Genomic DNA, 20,541 nt, shown 5'->3' with positions numbered 1-20,541 from the left:
ACTCTTAGTTTATGAAATATAAGCCTCTTAATTTCCAAATTTAGTAAAATTTCAACTTAAGTCCTGCACTTAAAATTCGGGTCGCACATGTCGATAGCGGTATCCAAAGACGCGTATTTGCGTCAAGATTCAGAATCCGAAAGCAGAAACTACATTTTTTATCTCGTTTAAAAGTTATTCGCGGAAAACCCGTCGGAACTATTGTTGCTTTTTTCGTTGTTGCAATTAAACAAACGAAAACAAATGAAGGTGGTGAATAGTGTTGCCAGCTCCGCAATAATATCTTTTTAACTTGGTAGAAGATTATAAGGTGGTCACACGTCGACATAAATGCAAAAATACACTATCAATGTATTTTGTTTTGTAATTCTCTGAATAATTTGAAATTAATGAATTTAATTGGAACAAGTGCAGAATACATACATTTGTCACAAAAAAAAAAAAAAAATGGACTTTATAGAGATTTTCATGCTGATTCCAACGGTAATTCTGCCTAGAACACCTTTCTGCATAGGCGGCCTTCGGCCACGCTTATAAAAAATAACCCTGGGCTACGCCATGCGAATACAACAACAACCACATGGAAATCGCCAACTTCAACTGCAAATATCTCCGGACAGAGATAAAATTTTTCTTTTCCGCCATTATCCGGATTATTGTTCTCGAGATTAATACGCGTTTTTTGACACCTCTCTCGATATTGTTTGTAGCGTATTAGCAGTCGACCCCTCAACTAGACTATTACCGAAAATGTTTGCTTATACTCAAGTATTTAATTATTTTTTCTAAATTTATCTTTAATATTGATACAATGATTGATCCAAAGCAACTCTGGTCTTCCTACTGTTCTTCATTCCACTCCATTCGAGTGCCTATTTTCCCGGCCTGCGAGTGCCTTCCACTCTATTCGCAACATAACCTCGAATTAAGCTGCCAAACTATATAGTAAACAATGCAATTCCTCTTTAGTACTTTGGCATATGATCCTCTGTGGGTGCTCCATGGAGTACAACTGTGAAAGTACTTTGGAAAGAACTCTCACGTATGTACTCAATAGAATACTCACAAACAAAGCGAGAGTGGGATCACCTACTCCTCTCCTAGGACATCGCAATGTTAATTGGAGCACACTTTTTGTATGAATACAGATTAGATTTGGAGCAGTCCTATACTCCCAAAGGAGTATTCCCTACATTATTTATAGAGTACTCGCGTTTTTGAAGGGTGGTAGTAGGCATGTCACCGTGCCATATCCATCTTGCCTTTCCCCGTCACAAATCACACATATAAGATTACGCATTGCGCATGTAAACAAAAGATCAGCTGTTTTTTATGGGCAATTTTTACCATTGTGAATCAAACTAAGGGTAATAGTGCAGTTTACGGTACCCACCGAAATTTGGGCCAACATTTTCGAGTGAGATGTCAAAAGACGCGTATTCACGTCCAGATTAAGAATCCGAAGGCGGAAAATAAAAAATTTAACTCGTTCAAAAGATATTAACGAAAAACCGAAAAAAGACCCGCGGGTACCTCCGAAACCCGGGGTGGGAACCATAGTATTTTTGCGCAGAACACCTTTCTGCGTTGGCGACCTTCGGCCGTGCTTATAAAAAATAACCCTGGGCTACGCCATGCCAAGTCCGGGTGTGTGGTATAACCGTGGCTACCGCCCCACAATGCACAATTTTTTTTGTGGGTAAAACACAACAACAACCACATGAAAATCGCCAACTTCAACTGCAAATATCTCCGGACAGAGATAAAATTTTTGTTTTCCGCCTTCGGATTATTGTTTTCGAGATTAATACGCGTCTTTTGATACCTCGCTCGAAAAATTTGGGCCAAATTTCGGTGGGTACCGTAAACTGCACTACTACCAAACTAAGTGTAATATCTTCTGCTTAGACGTCAAACTTACAAAGTGATTGGATCACCTGATTTGTAATTGACTATCGCTGCTCATTCTGTATCTCTTTCTATCACCCGCTGAAGATAACCGGTCCTATGCACCGCCTTATTGAACACCCTGTCAAAACGCTAAAAAGTAGCCATTTTGAACATCCTGTCAGGCAGTTGGCAGATAAGATATCACACTTAGTTTGATTCACAATGATTTTTACGTAATTTTCCTTTAGCTCTTGTTTTGTTCTCTTTCTTTCATTCGCTCAAGCAGTCAACTGTCACGTTGATGCGCAGAACGAAGAAATTTTGAACTCGTGAATGCGCAATCTTCAGTGTGTGATTTGTGATTCACCATCCCTTATCCATTTCCATTTATAGGCTAATTAAACTTCCTTTACCCTAACACCATAGTCGTAACCATACACATATCCATAACCCTCTCCAATGTGATCGATTAATGGTGTCTTAACCTAAAAATCATGAAAAATTCATAAAAATGAAGAAAAGGCAAAAATTACAAACATATTCCAAAAAAAATAAGTCTCTTAGTCATAACGTATCCAAAACAATAAATAAAAACTACAATCTACTCCAACTCAAATATTATTAGCTATGGATATGGCGGGGAGCCAAAACCAATTGGTTGGCTATGGTATGGTTATGGCGTTAAGGGCCAATTAAACTTCCTTAATCCTAACGCCATAGTCGTAACCATAACCATATCCATAACCATCTCCAATGTGATCGATTAACGCTGCCTTAACCTAAAAATCGTGCAAATTTCTTAAAAATGATGAAAACACAAAAAATTACTAACATATTCCACAAAGGATAAGTCTCTTAGTCATAACGTATCCAAAAAAAATTAATAAAATCTACAAAAAGTTATTAAATTCACCAACTGAAATATTTCTAGGTTATGGATATGGCGAGAAACCAAAACCCAATTGGTTGGCTATGGTATGGTTATGGCGTTAGCGTTATGGTATGGCATCATTAAGCCGGAGTCATTGGTGCCGTATGTCGTATCGCTGTATCCGTATCCCTAACGTAATCAGCTGTTTATCGTTACGACGGTAAACCAAAACCCAATTGGTTGGCTACGATACGGTTACGACCTTAGCGGCACCAATAATCGATTGCATTGATTCTCATAAGGTTGGTCGAATCAGCTGTTAAAAGGTTACCGATACGGTTAACGATAAAGCACCAATGTCTCCAGCTTTAATCGATTACAGTGATTTCCATAAGGTTTGTTCGATCAGCTGCTTTAAGTAACCATTAATTGGCCCTTTAGTGTTGAAGATTTTTCAAAAAACGACAGCAGCTCCTTTTGTGACATAACCCTACTGTTTCCAATTGTCAATTCGGTTTTTTTTTATCTTGATAAGATTCTTCACAAAAACACGATGAACTTTAGTAGATTCCTACGCGTCTCCACTGGAATCCACTGGCAACCGACACGTGACTATGCGTTCAAGTCGGATTTAAAAATTAAATGGGTACGTCCAGAAAAAATACCATGTACAAAACCAGAAAAAAGTGGCGATTTGGGTACACTACCTGCGTTGAATGAGACTGAGTACGCATGGGAATTCAAAAACTCAAAAGAACTTCAAGAGTAAGTTATCACTAGAAATGCATTACTTGAACTAAACTCAGTCACACATAATTTGTAGTGCCGATCCAATTGTACAATCACTGTTCCAACTGGGCAATAGACGCAGAGAGGATACCACTCGTTATAAGCGTGAACTGATGATTAAAGAAGTACAGCGTCACGCTCTGGACTATGGGTCCACAGAAGTAAAATGTAAGGCCAATTTAATTTACAATTTCTACAAAATGTATGACGCAACTTAATTTCAGTAGCGCGTATGACTGCAGATATTCGTAATTTGCAAATGCAACATGAACTGTATCCACGAAATAAAAAGATGAAAGTTAATCTCAAAGAGCTTATTGATAGGAGAAAAATGTTTTTAAAATATTTGCGTCGTTCGGATTATCGTCGATTTGAATGGATATTGGAAAAACTTGATTTGGTGTATAAGCCGAAACCGTTGAAATATCATGCAATAACACGAAAGGAATCATTGCAAAAGCTAACCGATGCACATTGTGAAAAAATTAAAGAAGAACGTTTGGAGGAATATCGGAAAATATTGGATGAACAGAAAATACCATTTTTGGAGGATGCTATTAAGAAAATGGAATTTGTGCGTAAAGAGCAAATCGATTTAGATATACCGATAACAGTAACTGAGGAACATATATTAGATTATAAGAATGAGTTGGAGGCGCTTAAACAACAACGGGAAGCAATAAAGTCAGAACAGAAAGAATAGAAAAGTTATTGTTCTCAAAATAATAAATATATGTATTTAATTCTATGAAATGATAAAGCGATATAGTTATACATGGATTTTAATTTAAAATTTAATTCAAATATTCGACACAAAACGAATAGGAGACCTTGGCAATTGCCTTTACAGATGAATTTGCTAATAGCCTTGGTAAGTTTTACCAATGCAAGCAGACATACTATTAAGGGAAAAATATTTTGAGCCTTTTTTTAAGTGGCGCCAAGTCGCTTTTTACAAAGCAATTCAGTTTATGGTCTTTGGCACGTTTACCAGCCCTACCAAAAAGAAATTTTATATTAATGTACTTATAAAAATAAATTAAGTTTATTTGCGCATAAATTGCGTTTGCAGCCTTACATTCAAAAATACACCCTAGATATTAATTAAATTCAAATATATATAATCCTATATAACTATTCATATTGTAGCTAAATGTTAAACTTGACTAAGTTTAAATGATCGGCTGAACAACAATCAAACCAAAAGTAGGAAATTATTCCGTTTTGTTGGATGCAAAAAATTATCGTATGAGCGTTGACGGTTTAACAGCAAAACGCTAAAAGGATCTAGTCTGATCCGGCATCAGCCCAAACTGTTGTTGTTGTTGTTGTAGCGATAAGGTTGCTCCACGAAGGCTGGGGAGTGTTATCGATGTGATGGTCCTTTGCCGGATACAGATCCGGTACGCTCCGGTACCACAGCACCATTAAGGTGCTGGCCCGACCATCTCGGGAACGATTTATGTGGCCACATTAAACCTTCAGGCCATCCCCTCCCTCCCCAGCCCCAAGTTCCATAAGGAGCTTAGGGTCGCCAGAGCCTCGTCTGTTAGTGAAACAGGATTCGCTGCGGATAGGTGAGGTTGACAATTGGGTTTGGAGAAGCTATATGTTGCGCTGGCAACCTGCAGGGTTGCGCTACACAGCCCCTTGAATCTGGTATTTTAGTCGCTTCTTACGACAGGCATACCTACCGCGGGTATATTCTGACCTCCCCTAACCCGCTGGGGGAGCCCAAACTGTCGTGTTGAAGCCTTGTTTTAATTCAGTACCAGTGGTGTACAACTTATGCTTTCATACTCACATACGAAAAATCCCTATTTCTCTGTTATCACGAGTATGTATACAGTGAAACAAAACACAAATAATAAGACTTCAGCCATAAAAAATACCACTAGATTACACCGTATTAGTATGCCAACATTTGCATACCTTGATATGCGGTTTTGTATTTTCATTTGTCCTTTATATTTACTAAATTCGGTGAAAGAGTTCTCCATTTTTACATATTGCAGAAACTACCAAACTCGATCTATTAAACTATTATCTTGCGGTTTCTGATTCATTGTAGCCATTTGTTGATGATAATTACGCATCTGGTTGCTACGCCGCGGCTGTGCCAAATATTCAAACATACTCTGCGAATGCTGTGAAAGCATTTTACTCAAATCACTAGGCATCGGATCAGTCCAAAAAAAATCATGATTTAATGCTGTATCAGCATCTATACGTTTTTTTGGATCAAGTGTTAAAAGCTTATCTAAGAGATCACAGCCATTGGGATCTTTGACGTAAGGACGCAGGCGCTCTTTAACACGCCGTTTCTGATTTTTTGGCAGTTCTACAGATTTATACAATTCCAATTCTTCAACTCCACACCACACGTCAGGTGTAAATGAACCGCACAGTTGAGATATAAATGTAAGTTGTTGTGTTTCGGTATTACCCTGCATAATGGGCGAACGTGTCCACATTTCAGCCATAATACAACCAGCGCCCCACATGTCTACAGGTGGACCATAATTACGATCGCCAAGTAGCAATTCTGGTGGTCGATACCATAATGTAACAACACGATTAGTATACCGATTTTTTATGTCATTCTTAGGTATACTAAATGCACGCGCTAAACCAAAATCTGCTAGTTTTAATACGCCATGCTTGGTTATAAGTACATTGGCAGCTTTCATGTCGCGATGCAGAATCTGAGTGGGTATGTTCATTTATAATAAAAATGTGTATATTTTTACTTCATACAGGTATCTAAGAATTTTCCTTACCTTATTGCTATGTATGTAGTAAAGTCCATTTAGTAGCTGCTGCATGACCTTTTTGATTTCACCAAGACTAAATTTTACATTTATATTGGAGAGCAATCCAGCCAAATCATGTTCGCAAAAGTCAAAAACCAAGTAGAATGTGGAGCGATAACCGTTGCTAGCAGTTGCTTTCGTTCGACAAATTTCTATTAAATTTACAACATTTTCATGTTTTAATAACTGCAGTATCCGTATTTCACGTAATGCAGTTATGGGAAACTATTGAGACATAAAATGTAGATTAATAAATTATGATTGTATTAAAATGTTCCTTACACCTTCTTTTTCATTGTCCATAAGCACCTTTTTCATCGCGACAAATTTTTTATTGCTTTTCTTTTCACGAGCTTTAAATACCTCGCTAAAAGTGAAAGCATTTAATACATAATAACTAATTTTCCATTTGAAGTGGCATGCAGTTAACAACAAATCGTACATACCCGAAAGTGCCTTGGCCAATTTTCGCTACCTTCTCATATTTGGAAGATTCATCACAGTAAGGAAAATCATATTCTTCGATGTATTTTTGTTTTTCAGCCAGTGAGAGCGTACGTGAGGCACTAGAAGATGTAACTCCAGGCGTGGACTGCATCGAATGCGAATGTGAAATGTGCTCATCGCGTCCACGAGAGGCCATGTTAAATAACCCCCTTTCGTAGGCGTTCGCACTTAATTACAATTAACGTGTGTATACTTTTAATGGATAACTTCTTTATAACACACAATGAAGTTAGTTGTTCATCAATACGAACATATTTAAACAATAATTGAAAAATTTACAAGTAAAAGCAAAAATTAGTGTTGGGAACTATCGAATGAAAACTATCGAGTTATTCGATAGTTCACTAATTTTCATTCATTCGATAGTCATTTGAAATTCGTTCATTACTATTTTTTCGAATTACTAGTTTTAGGTATGAATGATTCGTTCATTACTATTTTATCGAACTACTAGTTTTTGGTATGAATGATTCGCTCATTACTATTTCTTCGAATCGTTCGTTCTATTTTAATTTTTGCTGTGCATATATCAGTGTTAAAAAGATATTAAAATAAATTTAGCATACGTCAACCTAATCGACAAACGTTTTAAGCGTGGTAATTATTAAATTTTTTTAACTGAGGAAGTGATTTTAACGATTTCATTTGTGTAGATATTTATAATGCGGCCTGGATTGAAGAGATCTTCCGTTTGGGAGTTTTTACCAAAAATGGCAATGAAGTTAAATGCCATATATGCAAAAAAAATTTTAAATTTTCTGGCAACACATCAAATTTAAATGACCGTCTTCCTCAGAACCATGGTGGAATAACCAGGTGAAGTAAGCCGTCAATTGTCTAGCTCTAAATTCTTCTTTGTTCTATCATTCGGCTATCTGAAAATTTTTCACCAATGTTGTCCCCGAAAAATGTGGTTTTTTTGCATTTTTCAGGAGTGAAATATGGTAGTTTTAGTCCTTTTTTCATCTAAACCAGTAGGTGAATATCGATGGACCTTTACCAGATTTAATTACAGAGATTCATATTTGGGTATCTTTGGTGTGGGCTTCCATAAGTAAGGTCGTGCTTAACTATTGCGTTTATATTATTGATGTTTCCATCATATAAGTATGTTTAATTTGTTCCAAAAAAATTTGAAACAGGTCTTTGTTAAAACAAACTATTTGAATTCGCTTCATATCCAACAAGGATTTTCGCCTGTGCAGCGCTACTGAAGACTTTCGAAAAATGTGCAAGAACAACAAAACTATCGTATTACACCTTATTTATGTAAACACTTCGCTAAAACAATGGATTTCTAAATACAATTACGAAAAATTGTTACTCACTATGTTTGTTTTGGCCTAAAAATTAGACCACTATGATAAGAAGAATGTTGCTGTTATGGATTGTAAATTAGAATATATGAATCCGGCTCGCTTCGATTAGCACCTTCTGGTTCTAGGCCGACTCCTATTATATCCCCTGACATATTTTAGTAAATAATAACTTGGGACCATTAGTAATACATCATGAATTAACTGTCAAGAGCTTATGGGAGATCTTCTGATCAAGTTTGTATGATATATTAAAAGGTTATATGTTTTACTTCCAACTCTCAATGTCAAATCAACAGAGCAGATGGAAAGAACAATGGATTTTTAGAGATCGAAACACATTTAAAAGTATTACGATCACTTCCAAGTGTGACTGTAAAACTTTTCATCAAACCCGAAACCCATTTAAGTGCGCAAAGTTCCTACAGTTCAACTATATAATGGATAACACCTCTCCCACTTATGTCCGGTTTTTCGAAAAAAGCTTCAACTGAAGTTGAGGTCAGTTTACTTTAGACGCATTCTTGAATTTTACTACTCATTGCAGTTTAAGTTTTTAATTTTATTCGATGCCTAAAGTAATACAAGTTCGCACTGGTCTTGTGTATCCCTTTTGTATTGGCATTAGGTTGCATTGATATGCTGAAAAAGAAACAGTCTGTAATGGCTTTCGTAGCAAGGCATTTGTTTTTCTACTCCTACTTTTCCAAAGCGGGTAAACATTTTACCCTCTTCTGACCGTTGAAAATACATCCCTACCGTAATTCCACCATACTCAGAACATAGTAATCTAACTTCAGGAGAAATAGCGCCAGTAATTGCAGAAGAGGAACGTAGTTCCACTTCTCTTTCGTCAACTACTGCAGGGAGTGCAGCGCGCAGTTCGTTAACAGTACCTACCGAAGACATTTCCAATAGTGGATGTTTGAGAAGGACTGTTCAAACAAAATTTTTTGTTACCAGCACATCGTAAGCTTATTTTTCTGCAATCATCAAGATCGGTGCTTCTTCTTAAGCACATCAGATACCGCTCGCTAACCTCTGAGCGCCAATTCTTTGTTACTGCAATACGTCTTTGGAACTCGCTACCTAGTAGTCTTCGACTCTTAAGTAGTGCTCTGCACTTCAGAAAAGAGCTAACATCATTTTTTAACGGCTCTTAAACTGGATCTCAAATTGTTGTTGTTAAAATGTTAATTTCTAAGTCCTTTTCCTTTCTCTGTGTCTTCTTTCTTTATTTGTTAAATACTATTCAATCTATAACCAGCCAAAGGTTGTCATCACTACTCCTGCCTTTTAATATTTATTAACTACTTTTCTTTAGTTTTAAGATTTACATTTACATACATAAATATTTCACTATTGTCCGTTATATTTAATTTAATTTGATTAATCTAATTTATTATTATAAATGTTCAATTTTTATAGCTCATGCTATTCATGACTAGCACTGTTAAATAATTTGTCAAAATTGTTGTGCTAGGAACAAATTTTCAAATAAATACATACATACATACACACGTTCTGAGCTCTCAGAGCAAGAAAAAAATAATATTGATGAATCTCTTTTAAAGATGATTACAAACGACTTGCAGCCACTTTCCATCGTTGACAATGTAGGATTTGTAGAATATACAAAAAAGCTTCAGCCATTATATTCCTTGCCAAACAGAAAAGTTTTATCAAATACAATGCTACCTTTTAAATACAATGAAGTAAGAAAGAAACTGCATTACTTGCTCAACATTGTAACACATATTTCAGTTACAACTAATATGTGGACTTCTGATAGTCAAAAATCTTTTTTGTCAGTTACTAGTAATTTCGTTCGGGATAACAAAATGATTTCTGCAGTTTTATCAACAAAGGAAATCTTAGGAAATCATACCTCCCAAAATATAGCTACAGAATTGAAGTTAATATTTGATGAGTGGTCCGTTTTTGACAAAATAGTTACTGTAGTAAGTGATAACGGGGCTAATATTAAAAAGGCTATAATTGAAATGCTACAGAAGCACCACCACCCATGTGTAGCGCACACATTAAATTTATGTGTAATTGATGCCATCAAAGCTGTTCCACAAGTTACTGTGCTCATAACCAAGTGTCGTGCCATAGTCACTTACTTTAACCATAGTTCTCAAGCGACGGAAAAATTAAAAAATATGCAAAAGCAAATGGGCGTTACTGAACTGAGGTTAAAACAAGATGTCCCTACCCGGTGGAATTCCACCCTTATAATGATGGAGCGCATATGCTTGGTAAAAGAACCACTCTCTGCCATAATAACTTCTTTACCAAATGCTCCTGATTTCGTCAATTCATCAGAATGGGAAACATTGTTGGACTACACTAATCTTTTCAAGCCCGTAGAGGCCATTGCAACCGAATTGTCAGGAGAAAATTATCCCACGATGCCACTGGTAGTGCCCCCTGATCAGAGGTCTTCAATACGCAGTACGAAATCGCAAAATGAAAACTGTAGAGGGAGAAAGTTTTAAGTCCAAGGCGTATAGTCATAGTCAAAATAATGGCCCGTAATCATAGTCGCTGACTAAAATACTGGGTAATAGTCTAGTTGAGGGGTCGACTGCTAATACGCCACCAAAAATATCGAGAGGGGTGTCAAACGACGCGTCTTGACATCAGTATTAATAATCCGAAGGCAAAAATAAAAATTTTAACTCGTTCAAAAGATATTAGGGGGACTCATGTAACCGTATAAATGCCTTATAAAGTGTGTAAACGTATAAATTTATCTAGTGCGTAAACGAGCTGTCAAATTTTGTATGAAAAATCATTTACACAATTTGTATAAATTTACGCGCACATTTCATTGTGTAACCGCGATAAACTCAAAGGAATGCAACCTTGCAGACATTACAGCAGGCATTTTCATCAGAAATCTCCAACATCAGCAAGTAAAGGTGTTTTAGTTTTGTTTTTTCACTTAATCTTGGCATTTTTAATTTGTATAACAATCAAAAAAAATTTTGTTTGGCAATAATACAGCTGAAAAACAATCAAGTTTATCAAGAGTATTACTAGGTGCGTTCATACCGCCACGGTGATGCACAATTTTTTGTGTGGATACAAAACAACACAACCACATGAAAATCGCCAACTTCAACTGCAAATATTTCCGGACAGAGATACATTTTTTCTTTCCCGCCTTCGGATTATTGTTCTCGAGATTAATACGCGTATTTTGGCAACTCTCCCGATATTTTTGGTAGCGTATTAGCAGTCGACCCCTCAACTAGACTTTTACCAAATACTGTTTAGTTAAAATCTTGTCTAAATTAAAAATGGGATTTAAAATTTTGATCTGTCATAGACATATTAAACACAGTTTTCAGCTAAAATAAGCATGTACAGGGTATCCGCATGAAAAAAAGGTATTGAAGGCTGTGAAGGAATTTTTTAGAAATTTTAAAAGTTCACCCTGTTCCTTACAACCGTGGTTATAGCTCCGACACGTAAAGCGTATATGACACTACTTTATTTTGCTTGGATTCTAAGCTAAAAAAACTGACGAAACTTTACCAGAACTTCAAAACACAAAAACAATTTCTATAATGAAAAAGCGAGACCACTATTCCCCTAAAATTAGTGAGTTTGACATGTGTTTGTTTATTTTTTACATTTTATTTTTACATTAACACTTTTAGCAATAAAAACAATGCAAATAACACGCGAAAATTATTTCGGTCTCTAATGGTTCACTTTTTTTTACAAGAAAGTTGATTTTAATTGTGTATTTATGCACCAAATTTTCAAAATAAAAACAAAATTTTCATGTGTCAGAAAAAAATAAAGAAAAAGCGGCCGAATGTCAAAAAAACCTATCGAAATACAAACTGGCTCGTTTGTTTTTAATGAACTAGATTGTATTTTCCTTTTATTTCGTTAGTTTTTTGAAATATAGTTTACACACTTACACCAGTACTGAAGCCGTATTAGGAGGGAGTGCGACAAAAAATTTAAGAAAAAATACACGAAAATAAAGTAGTGTCACATAGGTATAAGCAGTTTTTCATATAGATGAGTTTAACACATGCATATGCATTCCAATAACATTGCCACAATCAACCAAGATGTTGCGTTTGTAAATATGAAGGAACTTCAGACTTGGCAATTGAAGTTTATTACGCCTTGCACATTCACGTACAAAATTTCGCTAAGCACTGTTGTAAACATTCTCCCTATACAATAAAAATACTTGCTAACATATTTTGTGTTGTATTCGATTGTTATATTGCAGTTTTTAATTGCGAAAAATGTTAGAAAATTTACCTACCAGTGGGAAAAATAATTTCACTTGCAAAGTGTGCCAACACCCTTAGCCAAAGCAAATGTCAAATTCTTCTTCTTATGATTTGCTTGGAACAAAATTGAGGAGCTGGCTACTTTTCAATATCAGATGTCGCAAGTGTCGCTAATTCTACCATTCTCCATAAAAATACATGCAATCTACTCATAATGCATAAGCATGGGTTAAATTCATCTATATGAAAAACTGCTTATGGGTTGGTGCTATGACTCACGTATAAAAATGACAAAAACTCTTATAGGTCCTGTTGTGCTGGGATGAATTGCTTAATAAATACAAATACAAGTCTTAAACTTTTTTTTGCAAAAATATGTTGACAGAGTAAAAGTATTACTTTGCCGCCTTCGGATGGGTTGGATTTTATATAAAGTGCGTCCTAAAAATTACCAAAATGGAATCCGCAGCTCTAGGAAACTCTTAGTTTATGAAATATAAGCTTTTTAATTTCCAAATTTAGTAAAATTTCAACTTAAGTGCTGCACTTAAAATTCGGGTCGCATATGTCGATAGCACTATCAAAAGACGCGTATTTGCGTCAAGATTCAGAATCCGAAAGAAGAAACCAAATTTTTTGTCTCGTTTCAAAGTTAAGGGCGAATTAATGGTGACTTATAACCATAAAGCCATAACCAGATAAAACAGCTGATCGAACCTACCTTATGGAAATCAATGTAATCGATTAATGGTGCCATACCATAACGTTAACTCGATTACATTGATTTCCATAAGGTAGGTGTGGTCAGCTGTTTTATCTGGTTATGGCTTTATGGTTATAAGTCACCATTAATTCGCCCTTTATTCGCGGAAAACCCGTCGATACTATTGCCGCTTTTTTCGTTGTTGCAATTAAACAAATGAAAACAAAAAGCTCCGCAACAATATCTTTTCATCTTGGTAGAACATTATAAGGTGGTGGCACGTCGACATAAATGCAAACAAACATACCTTATCAATGTATTGTGATTTTGTAAAACTCTTTGAATAATTTGTAGTCTAATATTATTTCGGGTGTTGACATTGCTCGGGTTTATAATCAGATTCAGTTGTATGCGTAAAACTCCTTGCAATTAATTGATTCACTCACTGTATTGACCAATGAAATGTCACTAAAAATGAACTTTTCTTATCTTCCTTTCTCTTCTCTTCTCTTCATTTCACTTCTCTTCTATTTATTTCTCTTCTCTTCTCTTTCGCCTGCGACAGTTTTGTTCAACAAATAAAATAAAATTATTTTTTTTTTTATTTCGTACGATAAAACATGAAAATTTTTAATAAAAAATCGCGCGAGTTTGTTTGGAGGTTAGTTTTTATTTTAGTTTTCTTGTTGCCGGTGTCGGATCGGTTAAGGTTAATTTTTTTAAAGGTGTTCTACGCAGAATTACTGTGCATGGCGTAGCCGGTGTTGGATCGGCTAATGCGGTAGTTACTCACGAACGTACGTACCAAAAACGTGTCAGCTGACACGACCTATCTTATGAGTGTGCAATGTAAACGAAAACTCACCGACGTGCAACGCCCGTACGTACGTAGCCCGGAACGTAGAAATCAAAACAATTTTGATTTTTTCCGTAAGAACGTGTCAGCTGATCGCTCTCTCACTAGACAGAGTTGCCTAGTAAACTTTTGTGCGCTAATTTTTAACCGTTTGCAATTTAATGCAAAAACACCTAATTAAAGTTTGAAAAATTGTGAAAATAATTCGAAATAATTATGTAAAAGTGCTGATTATAAATATGTAATATATTTATACTTATTTAATATGTATTCCGGCCTTTTACAATATCAAAAATTAAATTGGAAAAAGTTGATGTTTCCATAAGCATACATGCAAAATGGTCAATGGCAACAGTGCTTATCTGTAAACAACACATACACAAATATATTATGTACATGTACACAGACGCACACATTGATTCCTACGGGCTTGAGAGTTCGGTCAAACGTGCTTCGTACGACAAACGTCCTTACGTACGGCACACGTCGGTGGGTAACTGCCGCATAAGGGTTATTTTTTTAAAGTGCGGCCGAAAGCCGCCTACGCGCCATCGAAAAAGGCTAATAATGGCACTGATATAAATTCAGGTCAATAGTCTGTCGTCTGATTACACAAGAATCAAAACAACCAAGTGTAGCGGTCGACGTAGATCCGGTACAAGATGTACTACTACCACAATTGCAAAATTAAAACCTTTATGTAAAATTAGATACTGAATTGTCAATATTTTAATTTTTTTGAAATTCATGGATATATAAAGCACAAAGCAAATCCAAAAAAATTCGATCATATACGTATATATTTTAGTAATTTTTAATAAATATTAAAATATAACAATATAATAAACAAAAACAAATAATTCACAGCAACAAAATTTTTCTAAAAATAGTTGTGTATAAAATATGAATTTGCCCAAAAAGCCTTGAGTATAAATTCAACATATTTTGGCATGAGATAGGGCGTTTTTGAAACGAAATCTCCCTATCTGAGGATGTACAAATATATTGAATTCATACTCAAGGGCTTTTCGAAACAAATTCTAAATTAGGGTGTTCTTCGATCAAATTCTGAGATAGGGTTTGAACCAAATTTTGAGAGGGGGCGTTTTTGAAAAGGATTTTGAAATAGGGTGAGATATACAGGTAGTATATTAGCAAAAATATAGCGATTTTTAAAAAGATGTTTTAAGGTGATAGAGAGTTCATAAATAAAAAAATCAAAAGAAGTCCGTCGGCACAAGTCACATCTTCAGTTACAGTTTAACTGCAGAATTCTGAAGTGCAACGGGGTAGACGTCGTCACTATGGGAGTAAGTGATGGGTGACTACGCCTGGGCTGTGAAAGGCTAGGACGCAACTGCTGTTGTGGCCCTGGGACTGGACGTCCTTGGGTAAGCATTGGGGTACCCGGTGTATTTGGGTTTTCTGCCTGGCAACATGTTGCAATGAAATCCGTCGGGGGGTTGCCGTAGCGGAAACCATAACATCTAGGAAAGTGGCACCGTCCAAAGCAGGAGCTGCATTGGGCGGATGTCGCAAACATATATGTTCTGTGCTGGCACAGCAAGGAGCCACAAAAGATTTATAAAAGTTACGAGGTTCACCACCTTCAAATGTTTTCGTTTGTTTAATTGCAACAACGAAAAAAGCGACAATGGTATCGACGGGTTTTCCGCGAATAACTTTTAAACGAGATAAAAAACATAGTTTCTGCTTTCGGATTCTGAATCTTGACGCAAATACGCGTATTTTGATAGTGCTATCGACATGTGCGACCCGAATTTAAGGGCAGGACTTGTTATGGTAACGCATTTACAATGGAAGCAGTAAGGAAGGCGGTCGGCATGATGTTGTGGTGCACAGTGGCTAGTCATTGTCGGCTGGGGCGGGTCCTTGCCAACCTTACTGTTCCTGCGCCATAAACAGAAAAAAGTTCCTATCATGCCTATCAAAACGAGCAGCTGTCAAATTCAAAACAAACTGACAGAAGCGCAGAGACCGACTCAAAACGCTTATAAATTCAAAATAAAACAACATCCGGCCGAACCGGATGTCACGGACAGACCGTTAACGTTCAAAAAATTCAAAATTCAAAAAAAAAACTCAAAAAAAAAAATCTAACGCAAAAGAAGACAAAGCTAACCGAACCGGAAATGACCGGTTACTAACTGATAAAATCAAAATACAAAAAAAAAAAACGCTGAAAATAAAATAAATAAGCTGAAAAGGAAAATAGGCCGAATATACATAGGGGCGCCGCGGGTGGTGTTGCGACGCCCGGTGCTTTTCCCACCCTCAAAACCATGGCCACCGACGCACCTAAATTTTCGGTGGCCCCTTACCTGGTAACCCTAAGTGCCTTCTAAATAAATGGCGACGCCAGCATTCCCATTTTAAATATTACTTTATTTACAATTCATGTTTATAAAGGATTTCCGTGAAAATTTATTCGTAACGTAACAAGATATAGATCTAACCAATACCTGAAGATTAAAACTACTAATGGTCAATCTTCCAAATTCAAGATCCAAACCGGCTTCATCATTAGCAGTTAATTTGATTCTATATCTTCCTTATAGCCTCTGTTAAGAAGAAAAAAAATTGTTTTCATCTGTTTGGATGTTGATTTTGTAAGACGATATTCCTTACAACCATTCAGATGTAACGCACTAATTCATTGTCACCAATAAGGCTGTCCTTATATTAGAAACTTATTTCAAATATTCAGTGGTTAGAGACTTAATAGATAATTCTAATAAACAAACCTAACGATCCCAACCGGCTTAGCGCGTTTATTACTATGTACATATACTCGTTACTTTTGGTCTCAATATTTATATAAAAAAACTGTGTATTTATATGCATATATATATGTAGGCTACATCATATATGCAAAAAAATTACTTATGCTATTATGTTGTATTTAGGTGCGTGTGCCCTTGTAATAACTAGTAACATACACTCTATTTACTTCTAACTAAAACCTTCATTTGATATTAGGTATGTAAGTCATTCTTCTTACATTCCAAGGTGTAATTTCTCTTTTTTCTTGTTAATTACCTCTCACGTTTACGTCTAATGGTTCACTTCATTAGCACGGGTACAAATGATATACATATGTAGCATGTATGTATTCGCAATTACATTTATGTGTGTGGGTATTATGTAGCCCTTTTAAATGTTTGGTATTTGTTTTCATTTATTTAATAGGACCGTATGCATACGTTCTTTTGGATGACTCTATAACTATGGTTGTATGAAAGTACTTTGTAACACAAATATATGGATATAGAATAAATTAGTTCACGGTAGATTTTGTTTACTAACATTTACAATTTAAAAAAAAAATACATAATTAAATCATACTATATAGTTTAAGCTCACTTACATACACTATCAGCTGAAATGTATGTCGAAATTCAAAAGTTCGTACCAACTAACTGGCATTTGATAGTAAACAAAAATCGTCTTTTAAATTAGAAAGTAAACCAAAAGAACAACATTTGTAAGCAAAATGTGTCATAACTAACTTTTAAATTTTCAAAGAAGGATTTCCTTTTTACATTTCCTAAGAGTAGGATTAGGCTAATTTACATGACAAAAAAAAATAGCAGTATAATGGATTTGAAAATTCTATTAGATATTTTCTCCCTTTTGTTTCGAAAAAATTCAAATTGAAATTAAAAACTATTATGAATGATTTCCTTACATTTAAATCTTTCATTTTCACTGTTATATAAATTTAAGAAAATTGTCGTGAATATCTTTGAAAATTTCCGATTTTTTTGGCAAGCATTTTCGAGATCATTTTACATGGTTGATTGTACAGCATTATCGCATACTCGAAAATATTCTTAAAATGTCAAACACATTTGGCGCATGTTTCGTGAATATGTATATTAAAGCGTTTCCGAAATTTTCATTGCATAGCTTTCAAAATGCAATATGACCACTAAAATTTGCAAATTCCTGTTGCTGCCATTTTTTTATTCGCAGGTGTACATATGATTTTCGGTATATAATGTATTTTGTATAGTTTTCTCGCAACTATGTTTTGAGTTTTAAGTTTTATTTAAAACAAAAGATATAAATATGTTTGTTTGACGTAAATTAGTTTTTTAAATTATTCTATAGCGCCAAATGTTATCAAACCCCATTTTTGCAGGAAAAAAAAAACCCAATTATCAAATATATCAATTTTACTTATGCGGGGATAAGGGCAATTGAAATTTCATGATTACCACAAAAAAACTACTTACATTAAGCTAAGTGTCTACAAGGTAGTACTATTATTACGTTGTCCGTATTACGGAACAAACTCACCGCGCTTTATGCAGTTATTGTTGCAGTTGGTGGCTGTAGCCGTCTCTTGCTCGACGCTCCGCTGTTGTGTCGATGGCCGGCGTTGTTGCGTCCGGCTTAATTCGTTGGGCCTATAGGAAGCGGCCTTTGCTGTTGCTGTTGGTGGCCGGCGGTTGTTGCGTCCGGCTTAATTCGTTGGGCCTATAGGAAGCGGCCTTTGCTGTTGCTGTTGGTGGCCGGCGGTTGTTGCGTCCGGCTTAATTCGTTGGGCCTATAGGAAGCGGCCTTTGCTGTTGCTGTTGGTGGCCGGCGGTTGTTGCGTCCGGCTTAATTCGTTGGGCCTATAGGAAGCGGCCTTTGCTGTTGCTGTTGGTGGCCGGCGGTTGTTGCGCCCGGGTCCGAGGGGATCGAGTGCACCTGGTGGCAATGAAACTTCGGAATGACTTGGGGCTAAATTTGGCTTTCGTTGTATTACGCTGCCGCGTACTGCTGGCCCTGGAGGCGGAGGTGTTGGTTTAAGAGTCTTCTCGTAATTCGCTTGACCCTGTACTAATGTTTCTTAATTGTCCTTTTTGGTCCGCAGGAAATTGCAAAACGGAAGATTCCAAATTGCTCGATACTAGTTACAAGCTTCGCCACAATTAGAAGGCGTAAAAATATTTCCAAAAATTATTTTGCCAGTGTGCGGACCGGGTAGTTGGTTGATAAGTATGTGGGACTCCGTTAAACGCAAGCAGTGTGCAACCAATAGGAGCACCCTTACCAGTCAGTGTTGGTGGGTTTTATACTTTTACACACTATTCTGCGTTCTAAATTAGCAGTCTTTTGTTATTCCAGTTTTCGAACCGTTGCACATTTGCTGGTGGTAAATGTTTTCAAGCCTTAGTTAATTGGGTTTTGATGACTTATAAGTATGTGCGTGCAATAGTTTTAAAGGATAAGACTCTTATGGTACGAAGTTTTCCAAGCCGAAATCGCCAACGTTGATATTTTTGGGTTAATTCTTACCGTCGATCCCTTTTCCTTCCGCGCCCACTGCAAGTAGATTCTATTGGCCCCTTTTGCAATCCTTTTATAAAACAAAACTCTTTTATCGCCGGAACCTCGTGCTAAAAAAGAAGATTTTTTCTTCCTAGTGATGGCCGGTCTGTCTTTTTTCTTGTTTTCGATATTTTTTCTATCGCCACTTTCGCCACATCGCTAGGTGTGTTCGCGTGAACACGCTCCCAAGTGGGTCGTAGCCGTAGACCGTAGCAGCAGACCGTAACAAACCTGCTTCGCTTTGAAGACCTGACGATGAAGCGAACAGGAAACCGGATCATCTGTGGGAAGCTATTGCCAGGGATCTCCGACGACAAGCAACGTGGGGCACGACTCACCCCTGAGATAAGAGTCTCAAAGTCCTACTACGAAGCTAGCCGGGCAACATGGGTCCATCAAAAAAAAGTTCAGTCAAGTTGGGAATTATTTCTGTTTCCTAGTTAAAAGGGCTTTGCGGCAATTAGACATTTGTTATGGAGAACTCGTCAAAACTCCGAAAGATGATTTCTAGCGGGTATCGCTCCCACAGGAATGCAAAATTAAAAAAAAAAAGGTGTAGACATTTTGATCTGGAGAACTCGTCCAAACTCCGAAAGGCTAGTCCGACCTAAGCGTGGACTGCCAGGGTGTTCACGGTCCTCGGTGAGTACGCGTGTGAACAACCTATGAGGTCATTGCTCGGGGAGAATACTGGGCGAGATGTCCCCGACCGCCAAAACGCCCAGACAAAAAAAGTCCAATTGGTGGATATATAAAAAAAATCAAATTGTAAATTGGCAAAAGAAACGCCCTTGTTGGTTCATTGCGGACGAATATCCGAAGCATGGAAGCGACCTATCAATTTCCCGGTTAGGTCCTCGAGATCATACAATGCATTGCCTATCTTTCGAAGCACGCGACATTTCAGGTATTTGGGTAGGAATTTGGCGTTAATGCCCTGTTTGAAGTTACTTAAGGCAAAGTTTTTCCGAAAAACTTCCTGACCTTCCTTATAGTTGACTTGTCTAGAGCGCTTGTTATAGGTGGTTACTCCCCTATCCTTGGCCTGATCTAAATTTCTACGGATCTGCTCACGAATATTAGTCAACTTGTCAGCTCGGCTTATTACCGTAACCTGGTCTTCTCGAAGGCTGCCGAGTTTCCCTAAAATGTTGTACGTTGAGGCATGCTGGACCATATTTTGGC

At 36.7% G+C, this 20,541-nt stretch overlaps 2 protein-coding genes across 3 annotated transcripts; one reads left to right on the top strand and one right to left on the bottom strand.

Annotated features, from left to right (window-relative positions):
- The first annotated feature begins 3,203 nt into the window (after nt 1–3,203).
- On the top strand, nt 3,204–4,310 carry bonsai (28S ribosomal protein S15, mitochondrial). Of its 2 annotated transcripts, none has more exons than XM_067774165.1 (3): nt 3,204–3,526; nt 3,585–3,718; nt 3,778–4,310. In XM_067774165.1, the coding sequence occupies exons 1-3, from the start codon at nt 3,315–3,317 to the stop codon at nt 4,251–4,253; spliced, it is 822 nt and encodes a 273-aa protein (XP_067630266.1). In that variant the 5' UTR covers nt 3,204–3,314; the 3' UTR covers nt 4,254–4,310. The 2 variants fall into 2 exon arrangements, with proteins under 2 accessions (XP_067630266.1, XP_067630265.1); XM_067774164.1 differs by having other exon boundaries at nt 3,206–3,526; nt 3,775–4,310.
- A 250-nt stretch (nt 4,311–4,560) lies between these two features.
- Nucleotides 4,561–7,184, bottom strand: LOC137244733 (cyclin-dependent kinase 9-like). The gene is made up of 4 exons (XM_067774163.1): nt 6,810–7,184; nt 6,646–6,730; nt 6,331–6,588; nt 4,561–6,255 (listed from the first exon to the last, which is right to left on the bottom strand). The coding sequence occupies exons 1-4, from the start codon at nt 7,004–7,006 to the stop codon at nt 5,569–5,571; spliced, it is 1,227 nt and encodes a 408-aa protein (XP_067630264.1). The 5' UTR covers nt 7,007–7,184; the 3' UTR covers nt 4,561–5,568.
- Between the last annotated feature and the right edge of the window lie 13,357 nt (nt 7,185–20,541).

This window comes from Eurosta solidaginis, chromosome 3 (genome assembly GCF_040869045.1).
Source record: "Eurosta solidaginis isolate ZX-2024a chromosome 3, ASM4086904v1, whole genome shotgun sequence".
Lineage (NCBI taxonomy): Eukaryota > Metazoa > Arthropoda > Insecta > Diptera > Tephritidae > Eurosta > Eurosta solidaginis.
This window is presented reverse-complemented; position numbering and strand designations above follow the sequence as displayed.

Excerpts from the sequence above, each read along its gene's own strand:
- bonsai (XM_067774164.1), top strand. The coding sequence starts at position 3,315 with ATGAACTTTAGTAGATTCCTACGCGTCTCCACTGGAATCCACTGGCAA. Across the intron at positions 3,527-3,584 it reads AACTCAAAAGAACTTCAAGA|TGCCGATCCAATTGTACAAT; the intron begins GTAAGTTATCAC and ends CATAATTTGTAG. Across the intron at positions 3,719-3,774 it reads TGGGTCCACAGAAGTAAAAT|TAGCGCGTATGACTGCAGAT; the intron begins GTAAGGCCAATT and ends ACTTAATTTCAG.
- LOC137244733 (XM_067774163.1), bottom strand. The coding sequence starts at position 7,006 with ATGGCCTCTCGTGGACGCGATGAGCACATTTCACATTCGCATTCGATG. Across the intron at positions 6,589-6,645 it reads TGGACAATGAAAAAGAAGGT|TTTCCCATAACTGCATTACG; the intron begins GTAAGGAACATT and ends ATGTCTCAATAG. Across the intron at positions 6,256-6,330 it reads ACTACATACATAGCAATAAG|ATTCTGCATCGCGACATGAA; the intron begins GTAAGGAAAATT and ends ATACCCACTCAG.